The sequence below is a fragment of the Mytilus edulis genome, chromosome 8, assembly GCF_963676685.1.
Source record: "Mytilus edulis chromosome 8, xbMytEdul2.2, whole genome shotgun sequence".
In the NCBI taxonomy this organism is placed as follows: domain Eukaryota; kingdom Metazoa; phylum Mollusca; class Bivalvia; order Mytilida; family Mytilidae; genus Mytilus; species Mytilus edulis.
Window position 1 is genome coordinate 52,020,663 of NC_092351.1, and position 20,393 is coordinate 52,041,055.

Consider the following 20,393-nt stretch of genomic DNA (forward strand, 5'->3'; position numbering starts at 1 on the left):
AAAAACAGGCACAGCATAAATTCATCATAGAAACAAGGATTGGAATCAGTATTCGCGCAAGAATCGCTTTTTGTCAACAAAATACTCACCAGTGATGCTCGAATAGAATAAAAGTTAAAAGGGTCAAATAAAGTACGCAGATAAATTGCGTTCAGCATGTTGAGGTCCATAAACTCCTATAAGTGTACGGAACAAACCGGGTTGATGCAAAACATAAGACAGTTGTTTATCGAAATCAACATTTTCTGTTAGACGAGTTTATAATCTTAAAAAAACAACAACAAAAAAACAAAAACAAAACAACAAACGAAACATGAATTATCAAACCTTCCTAAACTGACAATCGTGATAATTCATAATATAATGACGAGCAGTACATACATAGATCGTAGAGAAAATGACATCGCCAAGGCTGAAATAAGAAGACAAAAAGACGTATAACACAACATATAATAATAACGTATAGAAATAAAAAAAAAAGTACTTATATGAACTTTTATTATCAAAACAGAACTAAAAAGAAATGCCGTAACAGAACAACATTGCATAAAATATTCTCTAAGAAAAACAAAAATCATATACTTTTGAAAATCAAAAGATGTTGGTGCATTAAAAATGGCAAAAACACAAAATCATCAAATTTGGATGCAGCGTTTGGATAAACTGTTTGTTTCCATAATCAACGAATACATGCTCGCAACAAATACTAGCTAATATTGATAACCTGACATACTATTATACGTTTTCCTAACTTCTTAATAGTATAAAATATCTACCCCATGCCATCAATTGCTGATCTGATTTGTTTGTTTGCTTAACTAGCGTGCCTTTTGTTGTAAAATTATTTCGAAGAAACCTTCAGATTAGCCCGTTCATATATTTACCTGTCTCTCGACAGAAAACATAATGTTCAAATCAGAGAGAAAAAAAGACAGTTTGCACAGCACTCCAAACAAAACGAAAACATCGTTGGCTTTTTATAAAAAAAACGAATGTTGCGTATAGTTACAAGGAATGAATAATTATTTTTTAACTGATAGAATATACTACAACTTGTACCTTCTTTTGACAGTAATCTTGACGTATATTGTGAATGCAACATAAAGCCGTTCCTGAATTGGCTAAATTTTGTAGAAAAGTACGAGTCCACTATTAAATGTGTTGATCACAACCATGCTCTTCTGACAACTTTGCCTTCCTGTTTTTTCGACAAATGCAATGGTAAATCATGGATACTTTTAAGTATATTTTTAAACAAACATATTTTATAACTTACATGTACAACCAGATATTATATTAATCGACACATTTAAAAGTGAAAATGCCAACTAGGATTGCGTGTCCTAGTATGAAATTAAAAAAAAATAATACAAACAAGCCTAAGTGACAGATATCAATGTTAAAAGTAATAATCAGACAAATGTTCTCGTAAATTATGTATATTCATAAGACGCGTATGAATGAGATAAAATGTGTTGGTTCAACGTTTTATTCTAACAACATGTGTGTTCGGTAGACACCTATCTTTAAACAACTGCTTTTACATGTCAAACACGGATGTAATAGTAACAACTACATGCAAACATTATCAAGACATATTCACAGTTGATATGGAAAAGATAGCGACACATAAAATATTTACATGTTATAATATAATATTTTAATTTAGAATGAAATGCGTCTTCTGATTGGCTGACGTTATTTTGTTATCATCCCATAGACATAATTTAGTCATGTGACGACATCAACGTTTTTTCATGGTTTTCTACGGTTTACAATGGAATTTAGAATTAAATTATAAGAAATGACTGTAATATTTTTTCTGTCTATTCGAAAAAACATAAAAAATCTTGTGCACACTGTTAAATAATCCGTTATTCAGTGTGCACCAAATTTTGTATGTTATTTCTTCATAGACAGAAAAAATATTACAGTCATTCCTTAAATATACAAAGGTAGTAGCTAACTTACATCAAAATATAACTATACAGGACCTCAATGTTCGACGATTGTATGCAACCAGAACGATTGCTATTATAACTATACAGGATAAGTGATATGCAGGAACGAACAAGACATCAAGTGCACTGGTAAATATATAGAACAATTGTTAAAATCCTTTATTATTAAAAAGTATTATGTATATATGGACAATTATAGTTTTAAAGTATAATGTCACAATACAAGATATCAAGTTAGTAAAACCGAATTTAAAACTATAAACATGTTTCAAATAATGATGTGTTCAAAATTTGTTTTTCAAATATTTTGTCTTATCTCCTAACAATATGTAAAACCTATTACAAACATATCACCTTCTACAAAGAACAATTTTGTTATATTTCAATTCATAATTTATTTTGTTGTTACTAAGTTGATTGGAATAGTATGAATTTTTATTCAGGTTTATTATACAATATACATATTAAGATCAATTACGAGGTGAAACTTCTGATCTGTGTTTTTAAAGAATAAGTACAATTTATATACTATTCTATATACTTTATAATTTCTTTCTTGATTACAGACATGCAGTTGATGAAATGGATACTCCAGTGACCAGATATGTTTCAATTTTGAAAAATCCAAAGAAAAACTTATTTGAAAGTCCAGTTGACAGTGTCAAGGAGAATGATTTGCCAGAACATGTATTTTCAACACCTTTGGTATGTATAATGCCAAACGCAATGCTCAGTTAGATATAGTTCTTCTTAATTTAATTTTAAATGATTATTGAAGGCTAATTAAAATATTTGTAGGATTACAGTCAATGTAGTTAAAAAACGAATTTTAATTGCTATAACAAAAACATTTGTTAAAAAATGATGATACATCTTGTTATGTACATGTATTTTCACTTAGTTGATAAATAATTTTACAATGTTGATGCTCGTTAAATTCATACTGAATGAATTTTATGGAAATATATTTGAGGAGAAAAAAAATTACAGGCCCAAATAATTTTGTACAAGCCTGGGAAGTTGGCCGAACTGAAGTGTGAAGACTCTATGTACTATGAATGTGAACCTGTACACGATGAATACAAAAACACTATTTGTTCTGAAATGAATGTGTAGTTAAAGTCTGACTTAATTTACCAAAATTTTGAAATGTTAGGCATCATTGAGCATCTGTTCAAATAATCAGAAAAGGAATAGGAAACTTGGCTGGTCACCTGTTAAACGTACCCCTGTAAAGAGTCCCCCAAAGAAGAAAAGCAGAGAAGGACCATGGACCGATGATCAAGTTCGAAGTCTCATTGAATTTGTGGCTCTTCATAAAGATTTGCAAACTACCAACAGTGAATGGCCATCCATGAGATCAGACCATGTGTATTGGGTTAAAGCAGCTGAATATATTCAGATGATAGATGGTTCCACTCGCAGTGGTAAGTTTTAGTAGAATTTAAATTATTTTAAAATATCTCTACAAATACATCATGCGTTTCTACACGATCAAGGTCACCTAGGGTGTGACAGATACTGAGAGAGAGACTGCAATTGTGTTTATTTGGCCTTGCTTTGTGTGGTTTGAAAACAAATTACCATGTTGTTCATGAATTTGTATACCTGACCAGTAGCATGATTAGTATGCTAGACATTTTAGATACATGTAGTTGTGTAAATATTTTAACATGCATTATATCAAATACTATATGTTGATAATTTCATCCTGTTGAAGGGCAGCACTATCCCCAGATAATTAACTGGATGCCATGTTATAGCAAAGGTTACTTGAAGTTGTGTTAAATAAAAAAAAATGAAAAATAAAAAGAAATGACCTACCATTAGATTTATTTACTCTTAAAATTAAACTATATATATTTTTTTTCCTATTTTACAGCTACATCATGCAGATCCAGGATAGTAAATCAACTGAGATATACATATGCAACCATTTCAGAAGCTGGAGATGCTTACAGTTGCGATTATGAGGACATCAGGGAGGTCAGTAATTACTCTAGGTTCCTGGAAAATGAGAACATTAACAGTTTATCACCTGCAAGTGACGTCATTACAAAAGTGTTACTAAAGTCTCTCCAAAGATTAGATGTTGGACAATCAACAGAACTTGTTAAACTATTTTTTCAGCAGAATTCTGAGATTAACAAGAAAACTTTGCTTAACTCAATAATACAAGAGCTCGAGAACATCTACCACATTTTTGATAGAAATGATAACATGACGGCATGCCAGAGAAATGAGATGGTACTAAAAAACTTTGATAAAGTATCAAGTTCAGACAAACTATGTCTTCTAGACACACTTTTTAAAACTGTATGTGCTGAAAATGGTATAAAACAACCACCAGAGAAATTTACAAGCCTATCAATCAAATCATTGGATATACTGCAAAAAAAAAGAGAAACCAAATGTGCTACTAGATTTTGCCAAATAACTCGGCACCACAAGACCAGAATCTGATAGCCCACTTATGCCAGTTGACAGGATGCCCTTTGGTTTGATTCAGTATCAGTTGCAGTTTTATAGTAATTCAAATACAAAGAAGGTAACTATCTTAATTAAATTTTCAATTATTTTTTTTCGTACATGAACATGATGAACAGTTAAAATAGAAGATGTTAATATTCCAGAAGTTCAGCTGTCAGAAGCTTAAATTTATTAGTTGGGCCAGTAATGACTTGTTGTAACAATATTTTATATTTTCTCAAATGTCAATTGATTAATGATTATGAATGGTTTATTAATCCTTCAAATTGATAAACATGGAGTAGATATATGAGTATATCTAATTAGACTGTCACAAGTACATGTATCATTTACAAAATGTAAGTAGCCAATATGTACACCATGTAAATTGCTTTTTTACAATTGTATCATAAACTGTGTGTTGACGTTACATACAATATATTTATTTAAAAAAAGATCATACTATAACTTGCTTCTTTTTCATGTACCATTACTATTGTATTCTATATTTCAGATATCAATACCTGATGATTATTATCAATGGTTGGAAACCTTGGATGCAGAATTTGAAGACAGACTAGGTCGTTTGATTAGAGGACCAATGTGGAGTAGCCTTCCTTCTTCAGATGTTGGTGATCCACTGAAGGTATGTACATGTACATTAGTTAATATCTTTCACTAAAACAAATATCCAAATTCATGCCATATTTTTGTGAGTGATTCAAGTTTGAGAACAAGTTATTAAAAAAAATGTTGACTCTTTGGTAAGCTTGTATATATACGTATAAAGACTAAGTATTAATATTTTAGAAACAAATGTCATGAATATTTTTATTTTATATAGATTAAAAAAAAAATAATAAATATTTCAATTAATCTTAATTTTGAAGTTTTTCAACTAAAATTATTTTTGCTAACATTTATTTACTTGGTCTGATTTTGTCAGCATATCCATATGATATCAAACGAATAAGGATAACTAAATTATGGTCTTTTATTTTACATAGGCACGTGTCAATATCGCAGCTGTGAGCAAGAGAACAATTCAGAGAAGAACTTCCACCTCAGAATTTACCACCACCCCGAAAATACAGGTATATTTGTAATTCATATATATATATAGAGAGAGAAAGAGAAGTTGAAGCTATGTCAATGAGGCATCAACCAAACAACACAATACATAATCTAGAAGTCAACATACTGTCGTCAACAGTAGATTTGTTTAGAAGTTAGATCAAGCACTAATTTACATGATTAAGTAATACCAATGTTGAAAAAAAATGTTAATAAAGAAACAGCCCGACAAAGATCAGCTGCTTTGTCTTGACTTACATTTCATGAATGTTACATACATTAATATTTTATTTATCTGTGGTTGTTCAGTTCTGAGGTTTTATGAACCATTAAAAATTTAAACTCGCCAATTAAAAATGCCTTTGTCAAAAGCATGATACAGTATTTGGTAACATTTGAAATTCAATATATAATGTTCTTGTTTTTCTCTTTTAGACTCCGGCAGTAAAATCTATTACTGAAAGTAATCCAAATGGGCGGTTTTGGCTTAAGCTAGATGGAACCGATGTTAAAGAGTCTTTACAACATTCAGTAAAAGATATTTGGAATGGGGATGTTGACCTAAATGATGGGCAGCTGGATGTTTTACGTACGGAATACCAATCTAGACTGACCTGGATAAACTCCATACATTCCACCACTGAAGAAGACCTCAAAACTTGTTTAGAAACAGGCTTGGTAAATTTAGAGCTGGATGAGAGGTTTCTTCAAGATGCATTTAAGAAGGCCACAAACGACTTTAGAAAGAAAATGAATCAAAAAACTGCAAATTCAGAAACGCTAAAAGGCCTGAACTGGGAAGTTGTGGAATGTAACATTCTGTTGCAGCAGTGCTTGGCATTCATGTCCACGTTTAAAAGTGATTCAGTCTCTAGAGCAGCTATTAAGTCAACAAGTCAGGAATTCCAGATATATTTGAAGAACCTTTTCAAGAAAAAGAGGACAGCAGCAACCCACATACTCGTTATTGCCATTTCTGATGAACAGAGGAATGTAAAGCCCTATGCACTACCAATCCAGTACCTACCTTACAGATCTCTGAGAGACCAATATGTTAGAGACATTACAGCACCAATCAAAAATGCTTTAACACAGGCTGGAATTAATGTTGTTGGTAAGTTAAAATAATTTGAAATTGTAGAATGTTTTTTTGTATTTAAGATACTGAATAAATATTATTTAGATAGACAAAAATCATATGACAAAACGGTTTAATATGAAGATATGCAGAAACTAAACTGTTCTTATTACTTTGAGCCCTAAAGATATCTTTACAGATAGCTTGACATTTGCATTTAGTGGCAGTAGACGCCTTCTGAAATTTTAGAACTACAATGTACTTTCATGTATTTCCTATATATAATAGCCAAGTTTCTATATGATATGTTTATTGAAAATACAATTTACCAGGACTATTTAATTTCATCTGACATCTTTTTCAGGTCTAGTAACTGATGGAGAATTCAATTCTCTTAGGACGCAGGGAGACACTGGCCTTCTTCACACTTGGCAACTAGTTCATGACTCCAAAGAAGTTGTCAGAAAAATGTCAAAAGGAACATTGGAATCCATGCTTACCTATGCTGGTGGTATGTATTATTTTTTTAGAATAATAAATATAAATAAGAAGATGTGGTATTATTGCCAATGAGACGGCTCTTAACAAGAGACTAAATTACACATAAATTAATCATACAGCCTTCAACACTGTGCAAAACGCATACTGCATAGTCCGGGTTACTCATGTTTATTATACATGTCTTTATGTACATTGTCTAACATATTTTTGACCTCAATTATTTTTTAGTTAAGATTTGAAATTATTTTTAACTAAGAAACAATTATTATCATTTACATTGCAACAAATTTTTGTTATTTATGTATTTTGTGATGATTCCTATTAATTGTTTGGTTTTTTTTTACATGCTTTATGAAATATTTCGATTTGTGCTAAACATTTATATTTATTCTGGTTTTTTTTAATATAGATGACGATACATGTAATGGCATCCCATTTGCCGAGTTACCAAATAATTATATACCATCACATGTTTTAGTGGACATTGTTGACATGTTAAATGATGGTCTTACTTTTGAAGACAGCATTGTTTATTTGCGTGGTAAACTAGTACCAGAGGGGTACACACCATATCCATTCGGAAAAGATACACCAGAATCCTCTATTGATAGATTAAGAAGTCTTGTATCAACATATGTTTATAGACATACTGTCACCACTTTGAGATCAGAGGGGGGAGATTTCTCTCAACACCTGTATGTGCCAGAAATTGATAAGACAACGTGCCAACAGTATCATGAGAGAGGTGACCATAATCATATTTTGAAACGCATAGCTACATCCACAAGGGAATGCCGATATCAAGAACTGGACCCAGAGGCATTCGACAAGGCATTGTTAGATCCAAGAGCAGGACTTTCTCGTGCTGCACTTACTGGACAGAGACCCCAGTCCGTAGAGGATGCAGAAAAGCTGTTGTCATACCATGTAGCAGCTTGTATGCAGCGCAATGGATTTGACTGTGAGGCTGAGTATGTTTCAACTGTGGCTGCTTGGCATGAGGCTTCAGATGGAAGAGGAATGGGACAACTGAGACGTTGCAAGGCAACTTACAAAATGTTAAACTACATCGTAGCAGACCTTATGCCGTGGTACCAGGAGAATTACGACTTCACATATATCGATGTCAACCGGTAAGTGTGTTAGCTCAAGCATGATGTTAATTTCTTAGCAGTGTTTATCTTTACCTTATTTGTAAAGTTGGTTTCATTTAAACAAAGCAAATAATGAGACAATATGTTAAATTACCTTTTTTTTAATATGACCACAAAATAAAGACACTAGTGCTGAACAACTTGTTTTATCTTGTCAGATTCTTCCAAGTGCCTATTGAAAATAAGGATCCAGTAGATCAGTCCATTTTTTGTATGATTCATTGGTTTTTATTCTTAATCAGACTGGTTGTTTTTATACGACCGCAAAAATTTTAATTTTTCATCGTATATTGTTTCATTTAAATTGTTGTACATTACACCAGATCAGGACTTTACATAACTCAGTGGCTATACATTTATAAATATTGGTTGTGTGCTCATTGTTGATGTTGGTACAATAAGAGAGTTTCAAATAGCCACATCATTTGAATTTTGGTTGAAAATTTCTCATTGACAATCATATCACGCGGTTTCACACCCCATAATTTTGTAATAAAAATTCACTTTCAAAAAAATGTACAAGTACAACAGACACCTCACAACCTGAAAAATTGATGCAAAAAATAATCAAGATTAAAACAGTCAGTAACAAGTCTAGACAGGCTGCTTAAAAAGAACCAATTCTACTTCTTGAACTTGATTTAAAACCATTTATACTTCTGTCATTGATGCATGAAATCTACATAATAAAATACAGAAAGCCATCGATTGAATCTTAAACAACACTCAACTTGAACATAAATCTAATTGTACAGACAAGTCAATCACATGAATCATATGCACATACAATGGGATGAAAATAGAAGCAAAAATTTGTAAAATGCAACATAAATCTTTATTATAAATACCCCAAATATAAATATATAAACATTGATCATGTTGATCAAGACCAGAGATATTTCATGAACATTTAGAAATGTCGCATATATGCACAACATACGGTACAGTCAGTTGTTCAGAACTCGGAGTTGTACATATTGTCCTGTGCATCTGATAGCCACTTGCCCGTCTTACATAGCAACAGAGAACCTCTTAACTTTCTTTCATTAATGTTTTTCACAAACCATGAGGTAACATGTTTAACTGTTATTTTCACGAATTCTTTTTTCCTCATTGCTGCTGCAACCTTGGGGATATGCTGAAGTCCTACATAACCTAGGGGATGTAGCTGACCATCAATGTTTGCCTTGATTATAATTGCGTTTTTGTCTTTTGGATTATCTGTCTCACGTGACAGTTCAACTAAAACTTCTTTTTTCAATCTAATGGAAGTACGTGCAAATTTTAGATTGTTCTGATACTCCTCACCATATGTTGAACCTTTGATTGGTATTGTAACTGTGTACTGAACAGTGTCCATCTTCCATGTTGACATCTTCAGGCTAACAGATACTTTTACTCTGATCTTGTTGATCTGTTGAAGTTGTTGAGAAAATACTTGTTCCGCGTACACATGAACAGTTTAAATCTTCATAATTACAAACTGGCATTCCTGGCAGGTCGACTGCATTGCAATGGTCTGGTTGGGATCTCAGCTGAGCTCCAGGAATCATGACGAAGGACCAAATTAGCACAGCCAATGAATCTGTCCCATCACTGAAAACTTCAGAAACTGCATCTTTGTTGAACTGAAACAAAATAAAAATGTCATATAATAGTTGCTTTGTATTGTCTTATTGACATAAATAATCTATCGTATCATAACTTGATATGGTTTTTATATATAATTAATAACCAAGACATGTAATAACTAAAACATAACAACTATATCAGTGGCGGATCCAGAGGGAGGTTAGAACCCCTTCTTTCTTAGATGATCAATGCATTTAAATGGGGACTTATAATTGGAATCCCTCTTCATCCTGGGTTGGATACCCCATTTTTGACATATCTGGTTTTACCCCTGAATATGGTAAGGGTCTGACGTCTTCTTCATAATCTGGGATTGCTTTTGTGTATGCTTTCTATTCTCAATTTTATGTTAATATAATTTAGCTTATGTGAATTATACATGTATGCACACTGAATTCCTGATCTTGATTAAAACAGTAAATAAGATATTGACATATATACCATGTTGTGTACCACAATGACACAGGCAAAGCAAAAATAGTTCATCATGTGCGTGTTAATGTTACTATTACATGTATTAGACTACAGTTTTTTTGTATGTAGTCTTTTGAAAATGATATGGTGTGTCATCATGTCTCATTTGTCTGTGTAATAAAACACTTTAAAATGACTACTGATTGGTATCTAAGGGACAACAAACTTGATATTACTTATACTCTGTCAATAGGAGTATAATGTTACTTGCAAAATAAATTTGCAATAAATTGATGGCTCTATATAAATTAAAAAAAAATTTATGTTCAATGTTGACTTTCCAACTCGGTTCTTTCATTGAGAGAAATTTTGTATATCAGGCTCAAAACGATTTATAAATATACATAGTAACAAAATAATACCTTAAAATCACATGAGTTAGTGATGAGCAGTAACTGTGGTGGGGGTTGGTTGTACAACGACGGCAGACAACTGCTATCCGCCATCAACACTCGTCGTCTTATCAATGGTTTATCTGCTGGGCTGATATGAGCAACCCGTACATTTACTTGCACAGATGGACAGTCTCTCATTGACACACTGTATTTATCTTCTTCTATGCAGAAAAGCCATATATTTGAAGAATTTAACCAGACGCTTTTTGATGTGACCACTTCGACTTCCATTTTGTTAATGAACCGTAAACTTCCTGTGATCGATAATATAACCCGTTTCTGCGTGCCGTGTGCAAAGTGTCGTCCCTCCTCTGACCTTTAAATAAACAAACATGATAAATATGATATATTTCAGTTGACAGTACTAGTATGACTTATATAAATGTAATGTATGGCGAATAAACATAAACCTGCAGCTAGACATGTACACCTTACAATAATTCCATACACCAAATAGAGTAAAACTGTTGCATACAGTATATCAAAAAACAGACCAAAACACAAACACTTAACTTTAACCAAGGGATTATATTGGTTGAGGGTTGATACGGTGTGTGATATTGAAAAAGCCATATCATATACACTTTATTATATACATATATCTCAAGTAGATGTTTTTTATGTAACATGACGTCATACAGATAAGGAGGATTGAAATGACGTCATACAGATTATAGGTTTGACAGTGAATGCAATCGATGACGTGACGTCATACAGATTAAAGGTGTAATAAAGCTTTTGCAACCGTGCTGATATCGATATCATCACTGGTGGCTGATACAGCACGCTTGCCATTGATTGTATTACACATACAATTTATCTGTATTTACTACTAAGTATATAATAAATTACTGAAATGCATACATTTAAGATGATCTTTTCAAAGAGTGAATTCGTACCGTATTCATGTAACATTATTATTTCGAAACATTTGAAAACTGCTAATGCTAACTAAATTGTTTGTTAAACTTTATACTCTTTCACACATTAAATGCACAGTTACACAGAATAAGGACACGAACACATTAATTTATATGATCGGATTCCGCTATACAAAAGGGATCACCACTTAAGAGACATTTACTGTCAAAATGCATATCTAATGATAGAAATGGTACTATTTATAAGTTAGTACAATAGGAAGTTTCCTCAGAGACAATGAATGACACAACGAAAAGAAATAAGGGTTAGATGGCATTTAAGCAGTGTCTTTCAATATGCAGACGGGGACGCTTCTTGTTTTTTAGAAGGGTTCTGAAACATATAGAAAGTGTGACACTATACCTGTGCGACGCATTTTATGGAACGCCGGAACTGTCTTATAGTGTAAATATTTAATGTGTTTTGTCGATTTGCCTTTACGTCCTGTCATTTCTTCTTTATGTTATGTGCAGATGCCTTTATTTCCTGACACGGCATCTCTATGTTATGTAAAATTAGTAATTTGTTTTGTCAAACAATTGTATGATATGTCATTACTAAACTTTGTTGTGTAAAATATGCATTACATTATGCTGTAACTACTATATATTCTGTGAATACTTCGAAACTTTATGATCAACCACCTATACATTCTGTCATATTTTATCTATGCTGTGTCTATTCTTCTTTTACGTAAGTCAGTTAATAATTGCATCCTGTCTCAAGTGTTATTGTTATGTCAAATGTTCTAAAGCTTTTGTTTTGATACACCTTTGTTCTATGTAAATCTCATGAGATTATAGTCTTTTGGCGTTATGCTGTGTTTATACATATGTATCTTCGGTGAAAAACACAATACATCATGGTATAATTCCTATGCGTTTTGCCGAACAGTTGATACTCTCTGGGAGCATTCATTACGTCATGTGCAAATGCCTTTTACATTATATGCAAACAACTAATACGTTTTGTGCAAATCTTGTTTACCTTATGTGCAAACATCGTTTACCATATGTGCAAACATCGTTTACCTTATGTGCAAACACCTATTACGTTATGTGCTAATACCTATTAAGTTATGTCTAAAAACTACATCATTATGTGCAAACACTATTACGTTATGTGCAAATACCGCTTACATTATGTCCAACACCATGTAAGTTATGTGCAAATGCCTATTACATTATGTCCAAACATCTATTACGTTATGTGCAAACAGCTATTACGTTATGTCCAAACACCTATTACGTTCTGGTAAACGCTTTTTTTGACACAGATTAAAACAAAACGCATCAATGATATGCATTTATGCATTTTGAAAATGAAGAAAATTAAAAGTTTGACCTTTCTAACAAACTGTGGATTTTTATATTAATCATATTGATTGGTGTAAAAATGCTATATACATACAATGTATCTAGTTTTATGGGAAATTATTTTGCTCAACTTAAAGAGTGTGCGTTATGCTTCAATGCATTAAAATTTGTTTACTTTTCTTGTTGAAAATTGTTACAAATATACAGACACGACTTTAGTTTTCAAGAGGTGCAACCGAAAGGAACAATACGATATAAAAAGGAAGATGTGGTACGAATGCCAATGTGACAACTCTTCACAAGAGACCAGGATGATTTGTTATTACCCTCCCAGTAGGGTTTTTATCTAGTGAGAAACGTGTACTAGATTAATGCTACAAATGTAATGACGTATCCCACGATTCATGTAGCAGCTAAGGAATTCTACAAATGTTTAAGATTTTATTTTAGTTTATTTCCTTTAACAGTTGTGTATATTATTCTGAATAACCTTCCTAAGACTTATTGTTTCCTCCGTCGCTGACAAGGCGTGTTGAGACGGGTGGGTGTCCTGAAAAGGGGTGGTCAGGTGACCCGCTCCTCTTATCTGACAATTTTTGTAAAACTAACAAGGAAGTTGGAAAAATTTGAGAAGGGTGTAACAAAAAGCTGCATTTTCTAAAAAAAAAAAAAAAAAAATTTCATATTAAAAACTGCATTATCCTGTAATCTACAAAACTGACGCATACACATATATTTTGTTTAAATGAAAGGGTTATCAGCCTTGTTTCACCTTCGCTGGCCATACTCGAAATTAAATCTTGCAACTTGAAACTCCAGATAATGACTTTCATTTATCCGTATTTGGTCCGGTAACTTTCCGAACCGTGTCATCAAGAACGATACAAAAAAATACATATTATAGTAAATTGAAATGTTTTCTTCTATCATTTCTTGTATAAGTGATATGCATATCGTTTATTTTGTTGTCTTTAAGAATAAATAAATAATTTCGTTGCTAAAATGGTCATCATAACATAATTTTCCCTTTGAATTTCAGAAACAAAACTGACTATTTATAAAAAAATGTGGTATGAATGCCATTGAGACAATTTTCCACGAGAGACCAAATGACAAAAAAATAAATAACAATAGATCTTATTATGGCCTTTAACAAAAAACCCATACCGCATAGTCATCTTATCTTTGTATTTTTCTACCCAATTTAATTTTTCATCAGTTTTAAAAGAATGGTTACAGTTAAGTAATTCGCTTTTATCCTGCAATTAGCTAGTTATTGTATACAAATAACAGATAAACAACAATTATTTTGCTTTGTTTGTACATGTACAAATAAATTATCCTGCTACCCGTTTCCATTGTTGATCAATCGGTAATACGGATATTTCTTTCTGGGTAATAGTTCATTTTGGGGTTTTCTTCGAGTCCGCGTTTCGATAATTGTAAAAATCAAAGACAATGGTTAAGATTTAAACAACTTATGCTCAAATGCCAGGTGTAAATTGTAAACAATATATGCACATTGTCAGAAATATAAAATGTATTAGTTCTTGCTGCGAAACAGGAGAAAATTCGGTAAGCCTCGCTTTTCGTCCTGTTTCTAAAGCTCGTACAAATAAATTTCACGTTTACCGACAAAGAACATTTATAATCAATACATTATTCCACAGTTGTTGATAAGAATTTATCTTTTTGTTCAATATTTCAACGAATATCGTCGTATGAATTAGGAACATCAACCTATTTTCCGAAAGGAGAGTTATAAATTCAATGAATATTATTGCGAAATATACGGTATAAACGGTAAGCTTCGATGCGTTTAGTTATGAACGCGAATGGTTCGATTAATATAGCTAAATACACAATTAAGCCAAATGTTCATAAAAGGGATTTGCTGCACATCATTATTTTGAGAAATCTTATGTTAAAAAATATAAAATTTCATACAAATATATTCTTTTGGATCTAATTTTATTATCTAGAATATGTTTTGACAGTTTCCGTTAAATATTGCCATTTTTAGATATATCAGTCCCCCTTTTCTCGGCTACTGTTAAAGCGAGATTATTATATATTATTATGATAGCTAGTGAGACATGAATTTCATATGATTCAATCCAAATCATCCTCAAAGTGCGGTAAAAATCTTGAATTGATGCAATTTTGTTCGCCTTTAAATCGACGGAACATATCCAGAGTAAAGGGGGGGGGGGGGGGTACCAACTATATGCTTCCATTCAAATGCCAAAAAAAGGGGGTTCCAACCCCCGGAACCCCCCCCCCCCCCCCAACCCTGGATCCGCCTCTGATATTACCTTGAAAATGAATACAGCGAAGTAGTTCAGAGCTTTTTAGAAAGCTAAAACATATAATTTTCTTAATTTTTAAAATGTATATCACTGATGCGGTTTGTTTTGATCTATGTCAAAAAAGCGTTTACCAGAACGTAATAGGTGTTTGCACATAACGTAATAGATGTTTACACATAACGTCATAGGTGTTTGCACATAACGTAATAGATGTTTGGACATAATGTAATATGCATTTGCACATAACTTACATGGTGTTTGCACATAATGTAAGCGGTATTTGCACATAACGTAATAGTGTTTGCACATAATGATGTAGTTGTTATACATAACTTAATAGGTATTTGCACATCACGCAATAGGTGTTTGCACATAAGGTAAACTATGTTTGCACATAGGGTAAACGATGTTTGCACCTAAAGCAACGATGTTTGCACATAAGGTAAATGAGAATTGCACAAAACGTATAAGTTGTTTGCACATAATGTAAAAGGCATTTGCACAAGACGTAATGAATGCTCACAGAGAGTATCAATTGTTCGACAAAACGCATAGGAACTATACCATAATGTGTTGTGTTTTTCACTGGAGATATATATGTATTAACACAACATAACGCCAAAAGACTATAATATCATGAGGTTTACATAGAACAAAGGTGTATCAAAACAAAACCTATAGAGAATTCGGCATAACAATCACACTTGCAATAGGACACAATTTTTAACTGACTTACATGAAAGAAGAATAGATAGAACATAGATAAAATATGAGAGAATGTAAAGGTGGTTGATCATAAAGTTTCGAAGTATTCACAGAATATATAGTAGTATAAGCATGATGTAATGCCTATTGTACACAACAAACTTCAGCAATGACAAATCATACTACTGTTTGACCAAACAAATAACTAATTTGACATAACACAGAGATGCCGTGTCATGGAATACAGACATTTGCACATAACATAAAGAAGAAACGACAGAACGTAAAGACAAAGCGACAGAACACATTAAATATTTACACTATAAGACAGTTCCGGCGTTCCATACATTTGATCATACATCACCATTATATAAAAAAATAAAAAAAACATTCATGTGAAATTTACATCCAGCAAAGCGTTCATATGGTATGCCAATGAGTATTGTCACAGAAAGAATAAGAGTAGCATTTTCTTGACATGATTATATAAGATATCCGATTATCAAAATAATTTTTTATACCAAATCTTTTGACCTCTCTCAAAATTATTCACAAATTGTTGTACCGTATGAAATGAGTCGATCTATTTAATTTTCAATAGAATAATCATAGATACAACAAAAAAATAGTAAGGGTATCTGTACCAGGGAAATTATTTTTCTATGTACATGGACTTTTACAACTCGTCATTTCAGTTTATTTTAAAAAGCATTAGTCTGCTGCCAATCGTGTCGATTGAGACATAGATCAACGAAATTAAGAAAAGAAAATCACATTATTTTTTTATCTTATCAAAATAACCGAAAACAAATTTAATTGCAAAAAATACTCAAAGTTCTAGTTTTGTTTAAACAAAACAAAATGTCTTTATTTTATTAAAACAATAATCCACGGAAAATGCCTGTGTAAAACAATTTTACAAAACTTAAAATAGCATGTGCTTCACATTTAGTACAGGCAAGACACTATTAAAATTGGAATACTAATATATTGCAATAAGAGGAAAATTAACTGTATGTAAAAAAAACACAAAGTAACACACAAATGATTGGAACAATTGGCTTTAAAAACTTTGAAAGTAGAAATATTATAAAATTGAGAATTGAAAGGGGGAATGTGTCAAAGAGACAATAATCTGATCATAGAACAGACAACAGCAGAAGGTCACCAGTAGGTTTTAAATGCAGCGAGAAATTCCCGCACCCGGAGGCGTCCTTCAGCTGGTCCTTAAACAAATACATATGCTAGTTCAGTGATAATGAAGGTCATACTAAACTCCAAATTTTACACAAGAAACGAAAATAAAAAATGATACAAGACTAACAAAGGCCAGAGACTCCTGACTTTGGACAGGCACAAAAATGAGGCGGGATTAAACATGTTTATGAGATGAGATGATAAAACATAGTAAATGTTTTGACTATTTTGTGATATCGAAAACCCTGGTGTAATAATTTTTCAGTAATACATAAATTTCTTTCGTTAAAATCTAAAACGTTGTTACATACACTAGCAAATCGTTCAAGTTGAGATATATAAACACCGTAGGATTGTGAAGAGGATACGTCTACATCTAAAAATGGATAATTAACGATAGGAAATGAGAAATCTTCTCTTTTATCATAAATTTTAGTATTTAGTATTAAAGTATTATTCTAGGTCTACCAACATTTATTTGGCAAAATTGAGTTATACAGTTTGACCTGAACATGTGCAGTTAATAGACGTCATACATTTGTAATTTGACATGTGAAAAGCTAATCAAATATTAACATGAACAATTCAACAGACAAAGTATGTAGCCAATATCGAAAACGTATCGTTTTTAACGTTTGAGTCTTATAGCAACAAATACGTCGTAAATCGTGATTACAACATAACCATATATAAAACGCAAACAATTGATAAAAACCTTGAATATGTCATATATGAGCTATATATTACATAGTATAAGTTGTTGAAAATTTAAAAAAATATTTTAATTCAGTTGTATTACATTACTGTTTATATATTTACAGCTTTATCAATGACGCAGTAAACTGCATAATGAATCAATACAAATGCACGTCCACATAAAAATGCCCAAGACCAGTGACTTGCTTGGACAAACATCATTACAAATAATAGTAATAAGAAGCAACCAACTATGTTGACGACAGCAAGGTAAGACTTTTGCTGTTTTTTTTTCTTTTTTTAAATTTAAAGATTTATCATTTTACTTGTAGTGACATAATATTATATTTTGTTGATTATTTCTTTCCCGGGTTCTATCATGGTGTGTCGTCTTTAAATTTATTACAGTTGTTCCATGTTTTTTTTTTATTCACGCAATACAAAACGTACCAGATTTTCTGCAGAAGTTTTCATTTCGACATTAAATAACTTACTAGTGATAGACAGAGTCTAGACATTTGATTTAAAATAAAATTTAAATATAGATAAGAAAACGTATACTTTGAAGCAATATAGCCATAATTCTGAGAATTTTTTTTTTTGGGAGGGGGGGTGGGGGGTTAAATACATGTTCTTTGTTTGACCAGTGTTAACGTAGGTAAAATTATATATTAACATTATATATGTGCACGCTAAAACAAGAATTACAATGATTTTTTTTAATTTAAAACATTATTTTTTTTAACAGTTTTTCTAAATGTGACAACATTCATCACTGCAAATAAAATACAAATGAAAAGTACAATGGATGCCAAGCAATAGCATGGTCGATACTTTATGTAAAAGCTTTCAGTATTCAACGAAATCAAACGTAAATATAGTTGATAGCCTCAAAACAAGTCCGCTGCTATTTTGCTTTTAAATATATCATTGTATATATAACATCTATATATTGGCAAACCTACAATCAACATTTAGACTTTTACTCAATCGTTAAAGTAAAGAGCAGATAATGGGACATTGTTAAACTGCCGGAAGAATAATTGGTAAAAATCAAATTTAAAATAACATTAATTTATAATTGAAAATATATCAAGTATCTTTATTTAGATTATTTTGTGACATAAAAATAAGCTACATACTGTAGAAAAGTTCTTATATATTTTGTAAATGTAATAATAAATTCTTGCTATTACTTGTTTGTAAAATATAATGTTTCACTTCACTTAATAAAATGTTCGATTCCTCTTTTTCTCAACGCAAAATTTAATTTTGTTTTCTATACGAGACAAATGTCAAAGAGATGGAAACATCTTACAATGCCTTTAGTAGGTTTTGTTTAGGTGATAGGAAATTTTCATAGATAAAAAGCACAAATGTCCGTTAAACCAAGTCTATGATTATCAAAATTAAAGTTATTATCACAGCGTTTTCTGTGACATGCAAATACAAGCTGAAATGTCCTCTGCCAAACTTTGTATACAGACAATGAAAAAAATTAGTTTCATGCTCATTCTAATTCTCAACTTAATGACATCACAGTTACGTAAAACGGAAACAGGAGTATTTTAATCATAACACTGTTAATCAATATAATCAAATATATAAAATTTGTTTTTATCCCGAAAGCACTATTTTATTTTTTTCAGTGTTGTCGAAAAAAGTTATTTTAGGTTTCATCTGTTGTTGGTTTTGGTCCTGTTTATAATTACTTCAATGCAATTAAATACGGTTTCAACCTGTCCAGTACTATGCACATGCTCCAGTGGAATGGGTGGAATTAGTGTGGATTGTTCAGATCAAGGATTGACAAGCATTCCGTCGGTCTTTCCAAACAAATCGTTGCATATGTGAGTATATGTCTCATACAGTTAGGTGCAGACCAAGCATTACATGTAAACGGGCCTTAAAAGTTAACGCGGCGTTTACTCGCGTGCACTTCATGTAAACGCCGCGTTAACTCTGCGTTAACTCCGAAATTTTAGTAGACATAAAAAGTAAACGGGCGTTTACTTTCGCGTTTACCTCCGCGTTTACGCAAAAACCGCGCGTCTTCTAATTTTGTAAAGAGTAAACGGGCGTTTACTTCGCGTTAACGCGAAAAAGGCGTGTCTTCCAATTTTGTATAATAAAGTAAACGCCCGTTTACTGTTTGTAGTAAACGCGCGTTAACGCAGATTGTCCTCGTATCCTGGATACACTGACCTAATATATCACATGATAAGGTACATCAAAATATCCATCTGTCCATTTTCGATCAACATATTGACGATTGCATTTAATGAAATGACACCTCTTTAATTAATTTATTGAAAATTAATAATTGCATATAAGAACAAAATGGAAATTCGTCCTGGAACTGTAAAACCTACAAGACTTTCAGTTTACATTCGTGAGAGGATATTAAGTTTAAGAAGATCTGGCAAAAACATTACTGAAGTTAGAGATTTTTTTTTGCAATTAATAAATGTTTATATTTGTAATAAAAAGTGTTTTTGAATGTTAAGGTTT

General features: G+C 31.9%; 1 protein-coding gene across 1 annotated transcript; it reads left to right on the forward strand.

Moving 5' to 3' along the window:
- Nucleotides 1–1,077: 1,077 nt before the first annotated feature.
- LOC139485837 (uncharacterized) lies at nt 1,078–19,667 on the forward strand. Its single transcript, XM_071270482.1, has 12 exons — nt 1,078–1,221; nt 1,992–2,090; nt 2,528–2,666; nt 3,118–3,388; nt 3,844–4,509; nt 4,945–5,076; nt 5,438–5,524; nt 5,940–6,618; nt 6,947–7,093; nt 7,493–8,216; nt 18,008–18,152; nt 19,532–19,667. Exons 5-11 carry the CDS (start codon nt 4,435–4,437, stop codon nt 18,063–18,065), a joined length of 1,902 nt encoding a protein of 633 aa, XP_071126583.1. The 5' UTR covers nt 1,078–1,221; nt 1,992–2,090; nt 2,528–2,666; nt 3,118–3,388; nt 3,844–4,434; the 3' UTR covers nt 18,066–18,152; nt 19,532–19,667.
- Nucleotides 19,668–20,393: the final 726 nt, after the last annotated feature.

What these genes read in the sequence shown, in the direction of transcription:
- LOC139485837 (XM_071270482.1), top strand. Translation starts at nt 4,435, where the DNA reads ATGCCAGTTGACAGGATGCCCTTTGGTTTGATTCAGTATCAGTTGCAG. An exon ending in CATGCTTACCTATGCTGGTG is followed by an intron (nt 7,094 to 7,492) that starts GTATGTATTATT and finishes TTTTTAATATAG; the next exon opens with ATGACGATACATGTAATGGC. An exon ending in ACATATATCGATGTCAACCG is followed by an intron (nt 8,217 to 18,007) that starts GTAAGTGTGTTA and finishes ATATATTTACAG; the next exon opens with CTTTATCAATGACGCAGTAA.